The 23,555-nt window shown below is 30.6% G+C and overlaps 1 protein-coding gene across 1 annotated transcript; it reads right to left on the bottom strand.

Moving 5' to 3' along the window:
* Window positions 1-1,204: 1,204 nt before the first annotated feature.
* On the bottom strand, window positions 1,205-23,225 carry LOC142327312 (uncharacterized). The gene is made up of 5 exons (XM_075370272.1): window positions 23,084-23,225; window positions 19,925-19,997; window positions 11,609-12,016; window positions 7,323-7,753; window positions 1,205-1,602 (listed from the first exon to the last, which is right to left on the bottom strand). The coding sequence occupies exons 2-5, from the start codon at window positions 19,980-19,982 to the stop codon at window positions 1,558-1,560; spliced, it is 942 nt and encodes a 313-aa protein (XP_075226387.1). The 5' UTR covers window positions 19,983-19,997; window positions 23,084-23,225; the 3' UTR covers window positions 1,205-1,557.
* Between the last annotated feature and the right edge of the window lie 330 nt (window positions 23,226-23,555).

Raw genomic sequence — 23,555 nt, 5'->3', positions numbered from 1 at the left:
CTGAACTGTACGCCAACAATAAGGCTTTGAATATTAATAACTTAAAACACCGTCATATCTTCACTTGTAGCGATTCGTGTAGTGTATTCCAATCATTAGAAAATTTGTATTCTAAACACCCTATCGTCACCAAAATTCATAATGCAATCGCTAAGTTGAACCTTCGCAACACAAAAGTGAATTTCTGCTGGATTCCTAGCCATGTGAGAATTCCGGGTAATGAACGTGCAGATTCCGCTGCTAAAGACCCGTGCAGCCAACCTTCTTTCACCACTCGTTTTACTTCTACTGATTTTATTAATTCTAATGAACACACTCTTTGAGAAGGTGGCAAGGCGACTGGACCACTGCAGTAGATAAGAAACTCCGAAACATGAAAAATACTCTGCTGCCATGGAGCTCTACAATCCGGAACAATCGTAGAAAGGTTATTATTTGCCGTTTTAGAATAGGGCGTACTAATCTTTTATATGGATACCTAATGAGTCAGACCAATGCACCGGTTTGCCTGTTTCACTGCACCTGCCGAATAATGATACACCACATAATTGTGGATTGTATATTATGCAACATTGCGTCGTAAATTTAAATTCGGAGCTAACATCAAAGATATTCCAGGAAACAATACTATGATGATATCGAATATTTTACTTTTCCTTAAGGCAGTGCGAGTACATATTCGACTATTTAATAATTATCTAAAAATGTTTTCTTTTTAATATTGTACGAGTATATGTTTGTTCCGAATGGAGATAACGTAAAAGCGTTTTTCGCCCACCCAAATAAAAACATTCCGAATAAAATGCGTAGTAATATTATAAGTAGTAAAAGTAAGAATAGTACTATTTCTTTACTCTTGTATAATTGAAGCATCGAAAAAACCAATGTTTTTTAAAAAAATAATTTTTTTTTAGAATAAAATAGCTAGATATACTGCATGACACTTAAAAAATGTTGCTTAAGTTTGGTTTTCTTTATTAGGTTCAATGATAAAACGAAATATATATTAACAATATTATTCTTTTCAAAATATAATAATTTTTTAATAATACTAACTTAATTAATATTCTTGATGTTATCCTAGCATAAGATATAGAAATCTTCTAAATCATATTAGATAAATATGGAAAGGAAGCCGTGGATTCAAATTCCAGTAAGGGACAATGGTGGTTTTATGCTTTAATGATTTAACACAACAGGAAAATAATTTTACATTAAATTTTTATTGGACATTTGTCAATAGATAGTTTTACACTTCTTCAAAAAATATAATTAAATATGTAAATAATTGTCACCTATATTCTGCTGTTATGCAGTAATAACGCTAACTTCTTTTTACTGCTGTTATGTGAAGGTGATATACAATTTTGCGAAACATTAAACAAAAGAACTCGATTTAGAAAATTGTTACTGTAGGCATACTTATTGAAAGAATGAGAAAAAAATCACACAATTAAAGGAAACACACAAAAAACATCAAATTCATTACATAAAAATTATAGACGTAATTATAAGCTTTTCATTTATAAAACTAATCCTGGGTTGCCGTAAATTTGGTTATTCATTTTCGTCGCTTTCATCTTCGAACGATTTCCAGTACGCCTAAAAAAATAAACTGGTATTAAAAAACAACAATAATAATAATAATTAACATTAATGGCATAGACAAATTAATCATTTCTGCTAAACTCTACAGTATAAGATTGATTCAGAAAAAAATTACGTAATTAATTTCAAAGAAAAAACGTAAAATTCTTCCAGTAACAACTTTTGCATTTTATACGTTTTTCTAAAAAGAATTAACGATATTTAGAAAAAATAATTTTTTAAAAGCGTTCATTTAGATATTTTTGCAATTTATATTCTTACTTATTTTGATGACTACGTAGTATTCCTCCTCTATGAATCATGAGACCTTGCCGTTGGTGAGGGGGCTTGAGTGCTCAGGGATACAGAGTAGCTGGACCGAAGGTGCAACCATATCGGAGAGGTATCTGTTGAGAGCCAGACTAAGGAATGATACCTGAAAGAGGGCAGCAGCTCTTTCAGTAGTTGTTAGGGGCGTGAGTCAGGACGACTTAAACGGCCGTATCAACATCACTCAGTCCTCTGAGTACTGCGCAGCTGAAAGCAATGGAAAACTACAGCTGCTTTTTTTCCAAAAAAATGTGGCTCTCTGCATTTTCACATAGCAATAATGGAGGCGCCTTCCTTGGTAAAATATTCCGGAGGTAAAATAGTCCCCCGTTCGGATCTCCGGGTGGGGACTACTAAGGAAGGGGTCACCAGAAAATTAAAAAAAAACATTCTACGAGTCGGAGCGTGGAATGTTAGAAGCTTGAAAAAGGTTAGTAGGCTAGAAAATTTAAAAAGGGAAATGGGTAGGACAATTCGGAGTAACAGTACAAGGTGAAAAGATAAAGATGCTACGATTTGCTGATGATATAGTAATTCTAGCCGAGAGTAAAAAGGATTTAGAAGAAACAATGAACGGCATAGATGAAGTCCTACGCAAGAACTATCGCATGAAAATAAACAAGAACAAAACAAAAGTAATGAAATGTAGTAGAAATAACAAAGATGGACCGCTGAATGTGAAAATAGGAGGAGAAAAGATTATGGAAGTAGAAGAATTTTGTTATTTGGGAAGTAAAATTACTAAAGATGGACGAAGCAGGAGCGATATAAAATCTCGAATAGCACAAGCTAAACGAGCCTTCAGTAAGAAATATAATTTGTTTACATCAAAAATTAATTTAAATGCCAGGAAAAGATTTTTGAAATTGTATGTTTGGAGTGTCGCTTTATATGGAAGTGAAATTTGGACAATCGGAGTATCTGAGAAGAAAAGATTAGAAGCTTTTGAAATGTGGTGCTATAGGAGAATGTTAAAAATCAGATGGGTGGATAAAGTGACAAATGAAGAGGTATTGCGGAAAATAGATGAAGAAAGAAGCATTTGGAAAAATATAGTTAAAAGAAGAGACAGACTTATAGGCCACATACTAAGGTATCCTGGAATAGTCGCTTTAATATTGGAAGGACAGGTAGAAGGGAAAAATTGTGTAGGCAGGCCACGTTTGGAGTATGTAAAACAAATTGTTGGGGATGTAGGATGTAGAGGGTATACTGAAATGAAACGACTAGCACTAGATAGGGAATCTTGGAGAGCTGCATCAAACCAGTCAAATGACTGAAGACAAAAAAAAAAACGTAGTATTACGTCATAATCGCAAAATAAAGAGTTCGAATTCAGTACAATTATTCTATAAAATAATTTGTTTGTAGATGATATATATATATATAGTTATAGTTTCACATAGATATTGTAATTAAACGTAATTAATGATTTGAATCGACTTATTGCTAAACATTTAAAAAATTCACCATAGTGTAGCCAAAGTTTCAAATCATACAAAATTCAATATAAGGTACATATAAATTTGAGTATGAAGAATTTCAATAGAATCATGAGATTTGTACAAACAGTTTTTTTACAGCTTCATCTGTTGCAAGAAAAAAATTATCAAGTTTTCATGCGATAGGTACTGGCTATTTATAACAGTGATAAGGTGCACGGATTTAATATCACTTCATTCAAAATTTCAGAAAACTAAATCTTTTGCCAATCCAAATTTAAAATTGAAAGTCTTATATTTTTGTAATACTATAACATCCCTATTGACAACATCTTTCATGTTTTCCGTAAATATATATATAAAAAGAAATCTTTCACAGTTCGTAAATCTATTGTTTTCATTTATTTATAAATGAAAAAATAACGTACAAAAAAAGTTAGATGTATAACTTTCATTCAACATTATCCAAATAATAATTTGAGCTAGATTGTTCAAAATGCAAACGTTTTCATAATTATATCAACGGGAGCATGCAAAATTGGATACATACTGTTAAATTAATTTACATAACTCCCTGTTATATTAGGTTATGTTTGTACTGATGTAGATAGAAGTGGTTGTTTGAAGCTCCGGGAATTTTCAATGTTATTGTTGGTTTTTTCATGCCTGTTTTGTGTTTTGTGCGTGTGACAGTGTGTGCTATTCTTCTTGTGTAATTTCAACGTGTAATGTGTTTTTTTTTTAGTTCTTAGTATTTTTCATACGTGGATCCGTGTTCGCTAGGCGGGGACGTAATGTGGTAAATACTTTACAGTCACTGCCGAACATTTATAACAACGATTTTAATAAGTAGGAACTATGTTTTATCAATATAAAGATGCTTTGCAATTGCTTTTACACATCTTGTACTACTATTTTTCCCCCTTTTCTCTCTTGTTCTCCCTCTCATTTCACTAAACAATTTTACAATCTAAATAACATTTTACCAAATAAAATATATAAACATTGTAACTAAAACTAAATAAAGTTAAATAATTTGAATATTTTTTACAATTAATAGAGCTGTTTTAATTTTTTTTAAATTAAAAAATATAATAAAATAAATTAAAAAAAAAAAAAGGTAATTTACTAAATTAACGTAAAATATTTGTTATAAAAATAGAATGGCCTCGAATGCTTCAGTCAAGAGCAGATTAACCATCATGGAAACGTCGGATACAGCCTTCTGGGTGTAACAAGATTGTGATCATCGCCTCGTAAATCCCTGACAAAGCGAATTTAACAGAACTTCACGGTATTTGTCAAGAGGGTGAGCTTAGTCAGACCCAACAAATGAACAGTGCCTGCTGTGCAAGGCAGCTCTAAGGCTGTGATTATTAAGTCTAGCGGGAAGTCCTTCACCAACCTCCTGAGGTCGAATAAATAAGTAAGAGATCCCAGATATGTCGTCAATATCAGGATCGTAAGGAATCACAGGAACGATGAAATATAGATCCGTATCAAAAGCGCCAGCAATGATGCCGAGTCACTCCTCGAGTTCATCAAGAAAAAGATTGCAAGAGCTGATGTAACCGTCAGGGGAAGTCCGATAAGAAGTTATTCGTCCACTTGAAGGATTTAGTTGCAAATACCCTGACCCGAGATATGTTAGCGGGCACCCATCTGCCCTTGGGGAATAAACCTCGGTGTCAGTTACGTCCCTTATGCCGGCTTTTAGCAATGCCCAGAAGGCGATCGTGGTACTGTTCTTGGATGCGGCACGTAACCTCTACGCTACGGGCAGGATCCAAATCCTATGAGTCAGCTTCTGCGTCCTAAGAGGAAGGATGAATCAAAGTGTTTTAGAAAATAGAATAGGAGCCACCTTACTTTTAAATACAGGGCTGCTCGGGCTCTGTTTCAACGGTGACAAAGTCGTCCACAAAAGGCCTGACTGCAAAGAAGTACAAAGATGGCCAGCTTACAAAGCAATCAGACATATGACTGTTAGTAAAGTACTAAAAAATAGAAAATGAGAGTTCCTCCAAATCAATTCCAATAAGAACCAGAAGGTCTAAAACTTGGTTTTAAATGTTTCAGGACGGGTAAAGCCGATTCATGTTGAGCAGGGAGCCAAATACAGCACTGGCACTTAGAGGTAGTGTTTCTGTGATGCTGACAGCCCGCCAACGTTTATGTGGTCTCCAGTGTCATGCCGATAATTCGCTCCGTCAGCGGCTCAGGCTATGCCTGGATCAAGATTTAGATAGCGTTGTTGTTTAGTTGATATATTTTGACGGACTGTTCATGCGATGTATTCTAGCTTTGGCCGGAGAGTTTAATAGTGGAGATAGGTAGACAGTTGGCAGCCCTGGTTGGATACGATTTCAAAGTTAACTTTCCGCTGAGTAGTGACGGAATGGTGACTGGACGATCACTATTGTCACGCTGTTTACAAGGCGATAGCTGGAGCGGATCTACTTGCCTGAATCAAAGCGACACTCATTCTTTCAAAAGGAATTTTCTGCCTCTTACAATGATATAACATTCTTGAGACTTAGGGGAGATTTACCGAGAAATAGATTTAGAGGATATTTAGGGATGAGTAGTAAGGCAAATGCGGAAACATTGATTTTCCGCAGTTGCAGGAGAGATGGGATCATTCTTCGAAAGGCAGAGGAACAAACAAATTAATCCAAGATTTCCAGAGATGCCTGTGTCGAAAATACTGGGTCCTAGAGTATGATTTGACCCAGTTCCTTACTGGTAATCGGTGTTTTAAAGCATACTTGTGCAAGTGGACGCTCTATGGAATACGATTATTGTATTGAGGAGGATACGAAGAATTCACGGAGTAGGTATAAGATTCCCCTACAGCACTAGGAACTCTACGATCCCTACCGCTTACGGAAGCATGCAGGAGAGAATTTGGTGAGCTCAAAGAAAATCGTTGTAACTAACCAAACCGATCGATAGTGGCGCGTGGAGTCTACGATGTTGGTTAAGATCAACCAAACCTAGTTGGAGGAAGTTGTTTGGGAATGAATATCTACCTCTGTGTCTCCCTTGGAAAAGGTCCCCGGCTCCAAGTTTGACTATAAAATCATGCATGAACCCGATATATGTTTTAGTTGTGGGGTAGCAATGGAAGTGTGGATGGAGACAAGATAAACTGGAAGCTGTGATAATAACGTTTGTTGGGCCCAGCATTCCACGATGTAGAGGGGGATAACGTTTTGTGAATGGTCAGCAACAGACGTTCCACAGTATTACAGGGTAAGATAACACATGGTGGCTGAAAGAGTTTACTTCTCTTCCGGCGGAAAAAATAAGTAACTAACCAATTATTGTCACAATGTGCATTAAAACTAGGTTCTATTTTCTTATAGTACAGCGTTTGAAATACATGAATTGGACTAGATGAAATTTTAAAAATTTTCTAGAAAGTAGCATCAATTTAGAATAATTTCAATACTTTTCATTATACAAAAAAAAAATCAATAATTGAAAAATATAATACAAATGATTATAAGGGTAAAAATAATATACCAGCAATAAAAAATTTAAACACGTGCCTTTAAGCAAAAAAAATCCAAACTTCGGGAGATGATTTGCTAGCTTTTTTCTGTTCATTGGGGTATATCCCTCTTCCTTCAATTATATTGCAATAATTGTTCAGCCATCTATCTGATTCTAATATAGATCTATTAGATCCAGGAAAGATATATAGCAACCATTGGACCAGATATATATTTTTATTCTACATATCTGAGTAAGGATAACTGTTGTAGTGGGCTGGAATAGGAAATTCATTATATAATAATGAAATAATAAATATTAACAATAAAATTACAAGATTACTAAATTATTTGAAGTAGTTTATTGTGAATATTTTCACAACAAACGCGCCAGTTTGAAAAATTAGCAGTGTTTCAGCAAAGTCAGAAATAATCTAATAAAAACCATTCGTTTTAAATTACTTACTGGGTTAACAAAAGCTTTGATGCATTTATTCATTCCTTCAGTTCTTCCATTATCAATCAAATAATTAATTCCAATTCCGTTAAGTATATCGTCCACCTCTGGTATTGTTTCTGAATTCTTAGGATAGTTCTTATTACATACTTCCTCCCAGTTATTAGAGTATTTCATAAACATTATGTAATTTGCTACAATGTCTTGAGCTAAGATATATTTATTTCTATCGCCAGGAAGAATTTCTTCGATATTTTGTTTTCTTATAATAAGTTTTGAATTAAATTGTACTCTTTTTGATTCGTAAATTATAAAACTTTTAATACAGGCAAAGCAATAATTTTTAGATTGATCACTTCTATCATCGGTATCACCAAGTCCAGTTATCGAAATACCATTTTTGTAAAGGTTTTCTATCATTTTCAATTCATCAACTTTAACTGTTAAATTAATAAAAATATAATTAATCTTCTACTCATGATTAATAAATAAATAAGTATGAATATTTATTTTTTATATAAATTATAAATGTTTTATATATATATATATATATATATATATATATATATACAAATTCATTTATATTTTAATATTACAGAATACAAATATCGTGGAACAACTATCGGGACTTAAGTTGGCACAAAAACTACTAGCAAACATTTGGCACGGTACTAGGCCGACTGAAAACATAGTCATTTAATATAGATAATATTTATAACCAGAAATACATAATATGCTATTTAATTAAAACTAGTTTAGTGTCCCAATTAATATTATTATTTTAAAGTACTTTAAATGGTTACTTTTTATACTCACTTCATTGCTGTGGCTCGCAAATTCCGAAGTCGCTGTCGTCGGTAGATTCTAAAGAGCTCGTTTTCCATTCTGAATTCATATTTATCACAAAATTTACGATGTACACATCATATAAATGGTGATCTTCAATCTTTTTTTTTCAACGTCGACAACATGCTGGCAGACATTGCTCCACTCAGCTTCAGACACTTTATGAAATTTCTCTTCAGCTAACATAAGAACGTCTGACATGGTAAAGGTTGTATTTCTTTTAGCTACTTGCACTTTCACTTGACTCCAAATCATTTCACTGGTATTTAAGTCAGGGTGATAAGGTGGCAACCGTAGAAATAATTTAAATATCGTCTATCATTTTCAAAATATCATCGATTAGAAGTTTATTTTGATTCTCTATGCAGAGTTTTTTAATATCATATAATTTAGTCTTAGTCGTGGCAGAAGATCAGTTAATTCGTTGTTCAACTAACCCATTTTGTCATATCGCTATTTAAGGTATTAAAATTTGGCTGCTTTTATAGCAGAACCTTGTAATACGAGTTTTCTGGTCAATGACCGACCGAGGTTGCAAGTTACACTTCTTCCGTAACCATTTTGTGTACTTTTCGGAATTCATCGATTTGTGATAATTTCCTTTCTTATTTGACTATTTTATAAGTAAAACATTTATAATAAATCCTTTATCACAGCCGGCACGAACAATTATTAATAGCGAGCCCTTGGATACTGGTGTTTTCAGTCCCTCATGATGGTCTGTTTTGTCTACCCACGATTTTGGTACAGCACTAGTACTGTGAATGTAGGTTTCATCTGTGTATATAATCGGCCTTCCTTCGAGAAACAAGAAAATTTGTCGTAGAAATTTCATTTTTTGCATTTTAATATCATGTCGTTCTATCAGTATTTTTCAGCTGTATTCTATTTTTTCCATCTAAATCCTTTTTTACTTAATATTCTCCTTAAAGATCTTTCACTCCCTTTGAAATTAATTTAAATTTCTCAGGCTTTTTGCATAATTCTCTTTACAGTAGGAACTCATTTTTCGGTTACATAAAATTTATTTATTAAGCGCCTCATAACATCCACGTCAAACGAATCTAAGTTACACACAGTCTGGGGAGACTTACACGTTTTCTCGGCGAAACGGACACAGATGGTTTCTCAGTTTCAATTTATTTTCCTTCTGCTATATATCTTTGGACCGTTCATTTTTACAAATTTGTCGCTTTAACAACCGTAGCACTTCAGTTTTCCTGACTATTGCAGTTCCGGCATCGTTTTGTTAAAATAAAGTTTAAACACTGAATACAATTTCCCTTACCTAACTGTGACCTACCGCACCTTTTTCCTCCTAACATGGTCATTTTAAAAGAAAATAACTGTTTTGAAATACTAAAAATTTACTGAATTTATGACAAAGCCTTGAATGAAAACAACACAACAAATAATAAAAATGAATCACTAACAGCTATTCACTTCATTTAGTAAAATATACACCGCAATAAAGTTTGTGCATTAATCACTTCTAGAATATAATTACAAGCGATGTGCGACATATGAATCTTCACGGCGCAATGATTAGAGTAGTTTAAAAATAAATAAATGAAATTCTTAGAATTGCGTGTTGATTTTACAATTCATAAATAGTACATAAATACGTACGATTCATGAATGATTCTACTATTACTAGTTGCTATACAACAGGAAGTAGGCCTAGATCACAACATCAATATATAATTTAGAATAAAATTCAACAATTACATAAGCTACAGCAAGTATATGAAACCTGTTTTTTATATATTACCACACTACCAAAGACATATAGAAAATGACAGTGTTTTTAGTTTGATTGAGGGCAATCCATGAAAAATGGTAGTACATAGGCTTTCAGTCCTTGCGCCAACATACGTGCCGATCCAGGTAACTTTTTCAGTTAATTAACTCATTAGAATTAAATGAGAGATTAAATGGTTATTTTTTTTCTCTTTTCTTGATAACATCGCCACATAATGTTGAAGCTCGTGCGTGGGATAGGGAAATGGAATCTTGTAGCGTATGAAAAATATCATGCCTGACCGAGATTCAAACCCGGGACCCCGGATGAGAGGCTGAGACGCTACCTCACTCTACCACATTGATAATTATCATCTTTATCCTCTTTATCAAATTTGTCAGTATCTGATATATATCTTTTCTTATTAGAGTCAGTTTAGAGTGTATGGATTTACTAAATGATTTGCATGTAAAACAACTTTTTATTCTCTTAATTTTAGTTTTATAAATCTTAAGGAGAAAAGAGCAAACATAATAAACGTTTCTTTTTCTCCAAGTCGTTCAAAATTTGTACCAGTATAAAATCAATTTCCAATGATGTATCCTGAAATCCTGCAGTTAAATATGTCACTGAGGAATCAATATTTAATCTTTATTTCAGCTAACTTCATAAGGAATTTTAGTATGGTAACATTTGCGAAAAATAATATTAATTTTTCATAAATAAGTATTTTTATTTAACTGAAAAAATTTTATATCAGAATTTATCTGAACAATTTACACACATATGACTAGTTATTTTCTATTAAAAAAAAAAAATCATAAAGTTAACAATAGAATATTACAAAGTAAAACGAGACGTTTCAGGCACAGACGTCTAGAATTTCTTTATTCATAAAGCCACTACTGCGCAAAATATGGCCACTGCGAGCGATTACGAATATCTCGTTAAATATCCCTAGTTAGTATCATGGTTTTATGAAGAAAACAAAATTCAGGTTTAATAATTTCGGTATAAAATATAAAAAAAGAAGTATATAAATTATTAATGGGAATTTTACTAACTTGGTTAGTTAGTTACTACTTGATACATACATCTTATATTTTACAAAATATGAAAAAAATTATGAATCCCTGTTTCCCTTTGTTGTATTTCTCTTCAGGAAAATTGAAAAAAATATATATTTCATGAAAAACTGCACAACTGATATGAAATATCAATATAATTTTGCATTCAAAAATCAAAAATAAATAAAGGAATGTTACTATCAAAAAACATATATAATATTATTATCATTGTTTTTTTGTTATCATTTAACAGAAAAAGCAATTCAAGAAAAAATGCAACTTATAAAAATTATCGTTAAACTGAAATTTAATAAACTTCATTAGTTTTAATCTATGCAAATATTTTTCCTATATAATGGCTTAACTATCTGCTATCAATCATTTGTTTCCCTTTTTTTATTTTCCTCACTGTAAACTTTCAAAGATTCTTATCTGTACAGTAAAATATTAGAAAAAAATATATGTATAATATTAATAAACCTGTAATATTACTCAAATGTTTCTGTCCATTATATAATATTTTATTGTAAGTATATTTAATTACACCTAAAATATGTAAACGGACAAAGTATTGCAAAGTGAGCAACACCTTATCAAAGATGGGAATATTCACTACAATCTATACTTATAAAATTACTTACTTGGTGGCAAAAAGGTACTGATGCACTTTTGTAGCCCTTCAGTACTATCACCAGAAATAAAATTTTCCAATCCAATATTCTTAATTGTATCATCAAAATCAGGTAACTTATTATTTGATTCCTCTGTATTAGAAGCAATGCACATTTTAGTCAACAGACGATAAGTATTTGAAAATATAATGAAATTTGATTTAATATTTTTAAAAGAGAGAGTACTACTTTCACTCACGTTGTCTGCATCGATTAAGTTTTTTATTCTATCTATTTCATATTTTATATATTCTTCCATACATCTCATGCAAGAACTTTTGTCTGGACTAAAAGGTGTAGTAAATTTAATAAGATGTAAATAAATATCACTAAACGCGTACATTTGATTTTGCAGTTCTTCTCGTCTTTGGTCATTTTCTGTAAAAACAATAAAACTTAAATTTCTTTCTACTGATATTCAAAATGTAAATGTGTAAGATATTAGTTTTATTTAATACAATTTCGGAAAATGCTTGAATGTTACTCGCACTTTTCGAAGAACTTGCAACGAAGGAACATATCGCGGGCAATTACAACCTACTTTCAACCATATATATGTATATCGTTTTTAAAAAAAAAAATAGGATTACAAATTCCTTGATTGTAATCCACATGGCGATTTCTTTTTTTTAAAACTAGAGATTTGATTTTCCAAAAGACTGTATCAGCAGATGTTCGCTAAATTTGGATGAGATATAGTATCCAAGAAATTAAAATACATAAATTTCATTAACCATATATCAAAAAACTAATTTAACTATAGATTATAGGTTCTGATGGACTAAGATATGCAGATGTACCCATTCGTAGTTTCTAGTAGATTTATTCTGGAATGCGAATGCCACTTTAGGATATTTTCAAAAAAGGATGATTGAAAATTAAAATTAAACTTTTTTTCAGACCATATAAAGCGATTTTATAAATTTTAGGATTTTTTAATTTGTGAAAGATCTAAAAAAGTACATAGACAGGATAATCATACTGCAAAATCATAAAAGCAACTTGCAGGAATGTAGAATAAATTACACCGTAATAATGCACACAGAGTACCATGAAAAAACTAAATGACCTACAACATTTTAAATAATTTAAATATATTTAAATATTTCTTAAGGCACTTCTCTTTTATGCTCCATGTTTCTTACCAGGTACTGAAACTAATCTGGATAATATAAATTTTGCCTACAGCTGACCGGAAAAAATGTATATTTTAACCAAATCAGATATTTTGATATCGATATTCTTAATAGACTCAAATTTTGGATTTCAATGATTTTAACATAAAATATGAAAACAGACGCGTAACTAGACAGACATCTCATTGAATGCGTTAAAATGAATTAATCATTGTTTAATTTGTATATATAATTTTATTTCATAATTATTTTATTAAAGAATTAAAATACAAATGAAGATATTTAAGCTTAGGAAAGGATTAAATTGTAGAGGTTTAATAACGGAAAACTCGTCAGATTTAAAGTTATCTGCTGTTGAAAATTCAGTTTCACTTCAAAATGAATCATTTTTTTCTTTTTTGGCTCTTCATTAGTTTACGATCACTTAACACTAAATCATTTTTCCTACACTCAGTCACTGCTATCACAAATTTTTCAACGTTTAATCATTTAATATTCTGTCATAAAATTTACATTATTAGCAGCAATCCGATTTTCACACTGGCCATTATAAACTTTATGAGGCCAGTCAGTATAGTGGAATTGGGAATGTAAACCCGTATTTCCAGATACAAATGATACTAAGTACTCGTTATTATTCATTTTAAGTAATTATATTTACCCGTTTTCTCTTCCATTCACATTGAATGAAAGAGAAAACGGAAGTCCTCCTTTAACAGAAGACAAGTATAAAGTGTTGCATAATATGTGTATTATAAAAAAAAAAAAAAACACTTTTGAGATCCTGTGTATTGCATTTCGATGCATAATTCAATATAAGAAGATCTTACAATTGGTTCATCATTTATGGGTAAAAATGTTTTATTTTATAAATTTTAAATAAATTTAATTTCTCTTGTTTGTCACTGCAGAACAAGAAAATGTTCGTGTCGTTAAATCATTTCCAATTGCACCCATTTCTCGCTTAACAGGTAATACTAACTAAATATCTTTTAAAAATAGATATAGACAATACTATAACGGTTTCTTTGACTTAAAATATTTTTTTCATAATTTAATGCTGCGTATACAACTTTCTTTAAAATACCTCAAATATCTTAAAATTTTCTTCTTCCATAAACTCTTGTATGCCTGATGTAATAAAATTTGTAATACATAATTTGCAGTGTTTCATACAGTACAGTCGATTGAGTTTGATTTTTCATTTTGATTTATAATATGTGAAGAACTTTTCAGATATTTGATTTACTCTTATTTAACACGAATATTAAGAATTCTAAAATGTTATTGATTTCTTCATTAACTGAAAAGCACTTTTCAAAACAACACGTATGTTCCGTATTGTTTTTGCGGTATTTTCTTTTTTAGGTGAGTGGAATTAAGACCACTAAATGTTCTTTACGCTTACATTTTAATGGTTTTCAAAAAGTGACGCAATCTTATGAAAAAATGTTTCCTTCTTTTGTTGCAAGTTTAATTGCGGAAAGTTGAGGAAAATGGATTAAAAATGCAGTAGACAGTATTTAAGGTCTCGAAATACATTGTATGTGACAGTTATTCCCAGACTTGGAATGTGTTCACAGAAAAGTATGGTGTGGATGTACCAAAAAAGTTCACCACCAACCGGCTGTACGAAAGGTTCCAAGAGACAGGGAATGTGCCGATGTAGCCAAACGTGGTCGATCAAAAATGCTAACACCAGAAAAGTCGATCGACGTGCAAGGTGTATACCAAGAAGTCTGTGCGACACCTGTCTAGCCAGTCTGGTCTCTCTGTTGGTAGTGCCCACATGGAACTGCGCAAGTGTTTAATGTTGCATCCGCACAGAATTCGTAATGTTCACTAGTTGTTACCTGCTGACACTGGAAAAGTTACAGCTTTCTGTCAGTGGTTCATGTCATCTGTAATGAAAGATGGTGAAGAACTCGATGATTAGTTTTGGTCTGACGAGACATGGTTTTACCTTGATGGACAGGCGAATGCACAGAATTCACGCATTTAGTGTACGGAAAATCCACATTAGCTGCATGGACAAAAAGTGGGTGTTTGGTGTGCAACGTCACGTAAGCAAATCTCTACAACCTTCTTTTATTAGAAAGAACATAGCGAATCGTAAGCGCTACGTACAGATGGCGTAATAATTTGTAAACACTATACCTGCATACTGCCTAGAATACACGTGGTTTCAGCAAGATAATGCTTCGACTCATGCAGCCAACAATACTACGACTTTCTTGGATCAGTATTTTCATGGACAAGTGATTTTGAAGGGGTTGTGGCCCCCCTCGATCTCCTCCTGACTTTTATTCCCTCCTGATGTTTTCTTTTGGGGATACCTTAAGGAAGCTTTCAAATCATCCTCACATTATTCTGGAATTGTAAATCAAAACTGAATGATCTGTCGCTGCAATTCCTCTACGAACGTTACATGTGTTTAAGAGTATTCAATTATGTTAATCGGATAGTGAAGGCGACTTTCAACAACTATTGAAACTTATTCATTTTCCCATAAGGTTGCGTCATTTTTTGAACACCCGTTATTTTAATTCCAGGGATAGCACTAAACGGCATGGCTGATGCAACTGCTGTTTGTTTTACCATTATTATAGTGTTCTCAAAAATCAAACTCCTGCAGAGTCTCTTATTACGTAATCGAACAGGTAAAAAGGGGTTTATTAATATTTGATGCAAAAAACATTGATGAATTCTAAAAAAGTATTTAAATTTTTTCTACAATAATTTGGCGACACAAGAAGACGGTAATGTACCGGGAATGGTTTATAGTGATTATACTGAGTGTTACTCAATTAAAGGTTGTTAAATTGTTTTCACGAATATATACCACGTGAATTCGCACCACGAACTATTTCAACTCGGTTTATGGAAATATTTGAATACAACTTTTCTTTATTTTGAAAAACTACAATCAATAAAATATTTGGGTTGTAAAACTTTTATCAAAATTATGTCTGGAAATGAATTTTAAGGAAAAATCAAATGTGGCGAAATTGGCCTTGAATACATTTAGTAATCTGACGTCAATGATAATATTGCAATTGAGAAAAAAATGGTTATTTTTAATAAGGTGTGGAGATCGATGATTTGTCACAATGTCCAAAGTTGGAGTTTAGGAAAGACGATAATGTTGAGATTGTGCAGAAATTTTTCAAAGACATTGTTTTATTTACCGCAGAATACTTATAGTTTGTATCTGGAAATCGGACTGGAGTCTATCTTTTTGCATACAATTAGATTCTGTTTAAAATACGTACAGCGCTTTTGGAAGCTGCCAGAAACAAAATATCCAAATGTTTTAGTAAGGCATATTATAGAAAAAAAAAATAATATTTTTAAGATGAATGGAAAGAGGTTGTTCGAAAGTATACCGTACCATTCATTACACCACTCAATTATGTCTAACCAGAATATAAAGTGAATTATATCGTAGAAATAATTAAGAATAAAATGAAGTCAAACAACATAGGTATTTTGACAACAGTTGTAATGTCTAATTTACAAAGAACTGGACTTTAATTATGTATACAGTAATTGAAATTTTAATTTAATTAAATGGTGTTAAAAGCAAAAGCCGAATTGATTTATCTGAATAAGTATTCATTATCGACTAACTCTCTGCTTTATTCTACGTATAATATGCAAAGAGAGGAGCATTTTGTGGCGTTTCATCCTATTCTATAGGAGATGAGGCTCCACTTTTTTAACAAGGAATTTTAGAAAATGGAGAATCTAAAGCGGTATCTTAAAGGAAGTGGTTGGCTAACATTAAGTAGTACAAAAAGGCTTCGAAATATAGATTTTGTTTTATTCATTAATTTAATTTTTAATAATAAGGTTTTTTAGTTTTTTTTTTTAGTTCTACAATTTCTCTGACGGTAATAGAACAAAGAGTATTGTCTTTTATCAAATATTTTAAGATTGTTTGTAAATATTGTTTCAATAAAGGCTGTTATTATTACTGTAATTATTAACAAAACATTATTTAATATTTATATAATATTTCGAATAAAATATAACGAAATAAAATTAATTTATAATTATTAATAACAAAGTTATATAGGATAAATGAAAATATAAAGAATGTGTTGTACTTACAACCACCATGTGCATGAAGAACCTGAACTAGTCAAAGCAAGTTAAGTTTTGAAAGTTAACTCATTCCCAAACAACAAACGAGAGAAACATCAATTCTTATTGGTAACAACAATGCCCGATCAGTAAGTATATTTATATTTAGATGCATTTGTTGTTTAGATAGACTTAGGTTCGATTCTTGACTTGGCTCTTATATATTTTTCACTTGTCATTGTCTCACCTATTTAAAATTGTTAATGTTGGTCTCAATTTTTTTGAAAGATGTGTTTGTGTTTTTTGTTTTTTTTTGTCTTCAGTCATTTGACTGGTTCGATGCAGCTCTCCAAGATTCCCTATCTAGTACTAGTTGTTTCATTTCAGTATACCCTCTACATCCTACATCACTAACAATTTGTTTTACATATTCCAAACGTGGCCTGCCTACACAATTTTTTCCTTCTACCTGTCCTTCCAATATTAAAGCGACTATTCCAGCATGCCTTAGTATGTGGCCTATAAGTCTGTCTCTTCTTTTAACTATATTTTTCCAAAAGCTTCTTTCTTCATCTATTTGCCGCAATACCTTTTCATTTGTCACTTTATCCACCCATCTTATTTTTAACATTCTCCTATAGCACTGCATTTCAAAAGCTTCTAATCTTTTATTCTCAGATACTCCGATTGTCCAAGTTTCACTTCCATATAAAGCGACACTCCAAACATATACTTTCAAAAATCTTTTCCTGATACTGAAATTAATTTTTGATGTAAACAAATTATATTTCTTATTGAAGGCTCGTTTCGCTTATGCTATTCGGCATTTTATATCGCTCCTGCTTCGTCCATCTTTAGTAATTCTACTTCCCAAATAACAAAATTCTTCTACCTCCATAATCTTTTCTCCTCCTATTTTCACATTCAGTGGTCCATCTTTGTTATTTCTACTTCATTTCATTACTTTTGTTTTGTTCGTGTTTATTTTCATGCGATAGTTCTTGCGTAGGAGTTCATCTATGCCGTTCATTGTCTCTTCTAAATCCTTTTTACTCTCGGCTAGAATTACTATATCATCAGCAAATCATAGCATCTTTATCTTTTTACCTTCTACTGTTACTCCGAATCTAAATTGTTCTTTAACATCATTAACTGCTAGTTCCATGTAAAGATTAAAAATTAGAGGGGATAGGGAACATCGTTGTCGGACTCCCTTTCTTAGATGTGATGACTGTTATTTAGCTACTACAATAAAACTTGCAGTTCCACTTAAACTGTCGTTATGCTCACGAGCACTGTGAGTTTTCAGTTTAGCTTTTCTGAGGCGTTTTCGCATCGAACACGTCTCAGAAAAAACGGCAATAAAAATAATTTGATTTACTACTTTCGTGTATTTGTCTAATTTTACTTTGTAAAAAAAAAGAAGATATTTCTCTGGTTGTGTACAGTAGATTCGACGAGATCATTAAATATATCGCATCATTTAATGAGAATAACTCTAGGACGATTGCAGAGGCAAAATTAAGAAAATATAATCGGTCATTTTTTAATTTAAATTCGTATAGAATAATTTCCATATTTGATGAAAATACAAATTTAAAAAAAAATCATTTGTGTAAACTATTACAGATTCAAAGTACCAGATTCTGCTTTTTTTTTACTCGAACGTTTATAAAGTTTTAAGAAAAAATAATATCAGTAAATTTATTTACTATTACTAGTATCTTATAAAACAAACAAATGAACCCTCATTATTAGTTTTTAATTATCTTTGTTGTAATTAATTATTAGTTTACTTTTAAGAAAATGGTGAAAAAAATATTTTTATTTTAATCTGCGATATAGATATATGTATGAGTTATGTAATAAATAATACCATTAACATAAAAACACATGACACGTAATATTATACTAGAAAAAACGGGGTTTGCTTGTGAATCATTCGGTTTGAAAGACGGTTAAAGAATTACTTTATCATGTAAACCACATATTGTATTCAATGAAGAAAATTGGATTGACTGCCCTTATAAATCGTTCAACATACCAGATGAGTTAAAATTTCAAAATCATCAAATATTGCTACCTTTACTACGAGAAGGTAGTAAAGATAAGAATTGTAAAATTGCAAATAATTTGACAAGCAAATACGAGCATAACGATTCCTTGAATGATTACAGCAATTGGAGCAATTTTAATAATTTTTCGGTCGACAAGAAAAAGGGCGATCAGACATTACAGCTGGTGGATAATGTGAATTAAATTGTTGATAATTCTATCGAGATGGACAGCAATGTACTTTGAAAGACAGACCACATCAGAAGGCATAGATTCAATCCGTTAAAAAAAAGTAAAAAAAAACATGAACCGGAGGATGACTGTGTCCCGAAAACAAATGCCAAGTATTAGGATGTCAAAGAAAAATTTGTAAAAGTTATTGAAATAGATATTCACAAATATCTGGTTTAAAGAAAAACATGACGAACGAAATCTTCTTGATGAAAAGCAAAGATATTTTACTGTTTGAATAGATTCCGTAAAATCGTGTGAAAGTAAGATACGATACAGGATAAATAAACCTCTCCTCTTTTTAAAAGATATATTTTTCAATAATTCTGTGTATTATTCTAAATAGATTACAAAATAAATTATCATAATTTAGGTTTCATAAAACGGTTGAAAATAACGTGAAATTGAGGAAGAAAATCTTTTTTTCTAAAGCATAGAATAATTTCTTAATTATAAAAATGAAAGTGTCTACGACTTGTATGTGTGTATATATATATATATATATATATATACATTTATATATTCCATAACTGAGTTAAAATTATATATTTAAATTAAACCATATCTTGTTTATTCAAGTTAACAATTAGTATTCTAGTAAAGTTCGGTTAACAGTAATTTATAACGCAGATTATACAGTACTGTATTTTTTACTAAAATATTGTCATTAAATATTTCAAACGTTCTATTTCGGAAAAGGATTTAATGAATATGAACATAATTATTTTTAAATTACTTAATAATATTTAATGGAAAACAACAAAAAAATTAATTTTACCTTCACAGCAGCAAACAACACAGAGTGCAGCAAATAATATCAGTCTACCGTATTTCATTTTTAAAATTTATATCTGAAAAATTTTAATGTTTAAATTTTTATGCTCTGGCTGTAGATAATTATTTGCATACATAAGTATATATATATACATTTATACATCAGTATATGTAACTAATTTCTATTTATTTTTTTTTTTAAGATGAACTAAGGTAAATACTGTATAAATGAAAAATATCCTGGTGAAGATAACATAAATCTTATCTTCATCAGGTTATTTTTAATCTATCCAGTTTATCTAATTTATATAGTTTCACACTATGTAAGTTACATGAACAAGAAAAAAATTTGATTAGTTATTTCATCGATAGTTCGAAAATTTAAGTATTAAAAATGATGTAATTCCACACTAGTGGATCTATATAAATTTTTACGAAAGCTTATCATAATTTCTTTCACAAGGAATTATTTATTTAATGAAGAATAATATATATCAAATAGTTATTCGTAAAAAATAGCGTAGGAATTTTAAACATGTCAATTACCCATACCCGGCTTTGTAAGAATTTTAATTAGTTACAATGGTTTTTATTTCGCTTATCCTAATAACACTAAATATATTATAAATTCTTTTATTGGTTTCGAAAAATGAACCCGATAAATTTCTAAAGTTTTACGTCAAAAAAAATAAAAATTACCTTATCTTCAATAAATTAAAAAAAAATATCAAATGCTTCTTGGTTGGTGTAAACCAATCTGTATATTTTGATAATCAAAGTGACTAGTGTTGTATTTTATATACGTTTATCATTTTCATTTATTTGGTTTCAATTTCCATTAATCGTATTTTGCAGAGGTACAGATGTTTACCTTTAGTTATAATATGTACTAATTTGATGGAGAAAAATATTCCATATTTAAAATATATTAATTTTTTTCTGCATAATATTGGAGATATATGTTTCTGTTATTATTCAGGTTAATTTTTTATTAAATTGAATCTAATGCAATGGTAGTTGATCGGTAATATATTCAAATAACACCCAATTAAATTCCACCAACATTTGTAAATAGGTAATCTTTTAGAATTCCTTTATCAAAACGTATCTTTTGATTTTTGAAAATTTATGCATATTTCCACACTACAAGCTTTACAATTCTAATAATAATTCATTATAATAATGCAAATATAATGCTGCAAATCAAGAGACATTTAAATTGGTGCAATAGAATCATGAATCATAATGCAAGAAATCAGTTTACTTCGTAAAATGCCTTTCGTGCTCTTATCATTATTACTGATATATGTAATACTGAAATTTTTTTTTAGTTTGAAGATTTAAATTAAAAAATTTTCCTTTAGTTATTTTTACTTTAGGATTATTATAAAAAATATTTAAAAATTAAAGGTGTATTTTGATTTTTATGTATGTATTTTAATTTTATTATATTCGATATTGTTTCGAAATTTGAATTTACTGGCATATTTCTGCACCCATACTCTAGCTTTTTATTAATTCACCATGCCTCTTCCTATTCATCACTAAAGAGTATGAGCAGCAATATTTCTGTTGATGTGGCCTTTGATCTCCACAAAATGTACAGTTCTTGAAGATCATTTTTTAGTTCTAAATGGTAAAGGTGTACTTACTATCTTAGCATTTAGGTTGGTTCGAAAAAAACATAATATATGAATGTAAATCTTTCCTAACTACCTTAACTGTACGTGTGAACTAACTTCACCCGAACCTTTATCTCCTTTGGGTGGTAGAGTTCTCTCGTTTCTCGCAACTGGGACTTTAAGCTTCACATAGTTTCAGAGAATGATGACATTCTTGCTTTAGTAAACTTACAGATTCCTACAGGTTTTACCCCGATCGAAATGGAAGTAGATTTTAAGAACGCATTTGTGTATAATTATATTCCTTTATTTATTTTTTATTTAATTACTGTAAACGTATCTCCTCAATTTAAAATCGAACCATCCTAAGTTAAATACTTCGAGATCTTGCGTTACTCAATTTTCACTTAAAAAAACGTTTATTACCGATACACGGGGCTAGAAATTTATTTTTGAAAACAAGCTACATGAAACCTCTCTATTAAGCAAGGGTGTTCAAGTTTGCTAATTCTAGTATCCTCAACACAGACGGATGCTATTCCAACCTGTACCAAAAAAACCCAGAATTAGTGCGAAAAGATACATGCTATAGAATTCCACCAATGGAGGAGTTACGTTTCCTCACTGAAAATATTTCAAGAATAATAATTGAAACATTAGCATTACTGTAGTACTATCTTGTTATAAAAAATGAAATTTAAAATTTAAGAACTGAGAATTTCATACGTTACGACTTAGAAACAATTCTAGTTATTTATGAAGTTGAATTTTTTTATAGTTCTTCATACATCAAAAACATTTTGTAAAAATCTTATTAAAAGGAAATTGTTTATTTGTATTTTCCTTAAAATGTACTCAAGTAAAATCATGGATTTGAAACTTTTATTTAACAATGAGCTTCATATTTTCTACTATCGTTAAAAAGTCATTATGTTTTTTTTTTGGTTTTTTTTTTTTTAAATGATATGATATTTTTATTTGTGTAATCTATTTTTAAAAAAAGTTAACAAAACAGGTTTTTAAATACACCATGAATGGATTTGGATATATTTGTTCTCCCCCAAGTACTAATACACACGCACTCGCACGACATTAAACACAGGCGCGCGTTCGTATGTGTATACATATATATATAATATTTTATCTATTTCCTCACACACACACACACACACACACACACACACACACACACACACACACACACACACACACACACACACACACACACACACACACACACACACACACAAACAAACGCGTGCACCAAAGAAATATATATATATATATATATATACATACATATATGAACTTAATATAAAATAACAATGCGGAGTTGCTATATAAAAAACATATATGTTTATATTTCACATTAATAATGAAATACATTACTGTTCATTTCATTGTTATCAGGCCATCTTAGCAGTATTATCCAAACATTATTCGAATTCAAATCATTATGATTACATGTGAATAAAATAAATTGTTATGTATAATCTAAATTTATTAATAAATATCGCTTAAAAGTGAATAAAAATGCTTACACAAATTTCAGAAGACGTAGATGTAAGTGTCGTTGAAAATGCTTTTGATAAAACCTTTCTGATATGACTTTATATATATGTACCGGAAAACAATGCAGGTGTATCAGGTAAATAAATTTAATTAAGCAACTTTATGCACTGCTGCAATGCTACGTGCAAAATTTTCTCAGCAATATGCATCACAAAAATTAAAGAGATTTATTCTGTTTCACAAAGTTGCGATGTTTTAAATTTTCTTTTTATTTAATTAATTTAACAATACTAGTAATGACAAATAGTTATTGCAAAAAAATTACGTGTTAATTTACTTAATTTTAACAATGCTATGTTTATTAAAAAAAAAATGCTTTTCGTGCTTATACATAACGTAAGCAACTAAATTTTTAGAAATAGAAAATGTGTATCCTCTAGGATGTACATAATGATAATACTACTAAGAAATATATAAAATTACAAGTATAATGTAAAGATT

Source organism: Lycorma delicatula, chromosome 1 (assembly GCF_047948215.1).
Source record: "Lycorma delicatula isolate Av1 chromosome 1, ASM4794821v1, whole genome shotgun sequence".
NCBI classification, from domain to species: domain Eukaryota; kingdom Metazoa; phylum Arthropoda; class Insecta; order Hemiptera; family Fulgoridae; genus Lycorma; species Lycorma delicatula.
Note: the sequence above shows the minus strand (reverse complement) of the source record. Positions and strands in the feature narration are given on the sequence as shown.

Excerpts from the sequence above, each read along its gene's own strand:
- LOC142327312 (XM_075370272.1), bottom strand. The coding sequence starts at position 19,982 with ATGAAATACGGTAGACTGATATTATTTGCTGCACTCTGTGTTGTTTGC. Across the intron at positions 12,017-19,924 it reads TGTTGTTTGCTGCTGTGAAG|AAAATGACCAAAGACGAGAA; the intron begins GTAAAATTAATT and ends TTGTTTTTACAG. Across the intron at positions 1,603-7,322 it reads TCAAAGCTTTTGTTAACCCA|GCGTACTGGAAATCGTTCGA; the intron begins GTAAGTAATTTA and ends TTATTTTTTTAG.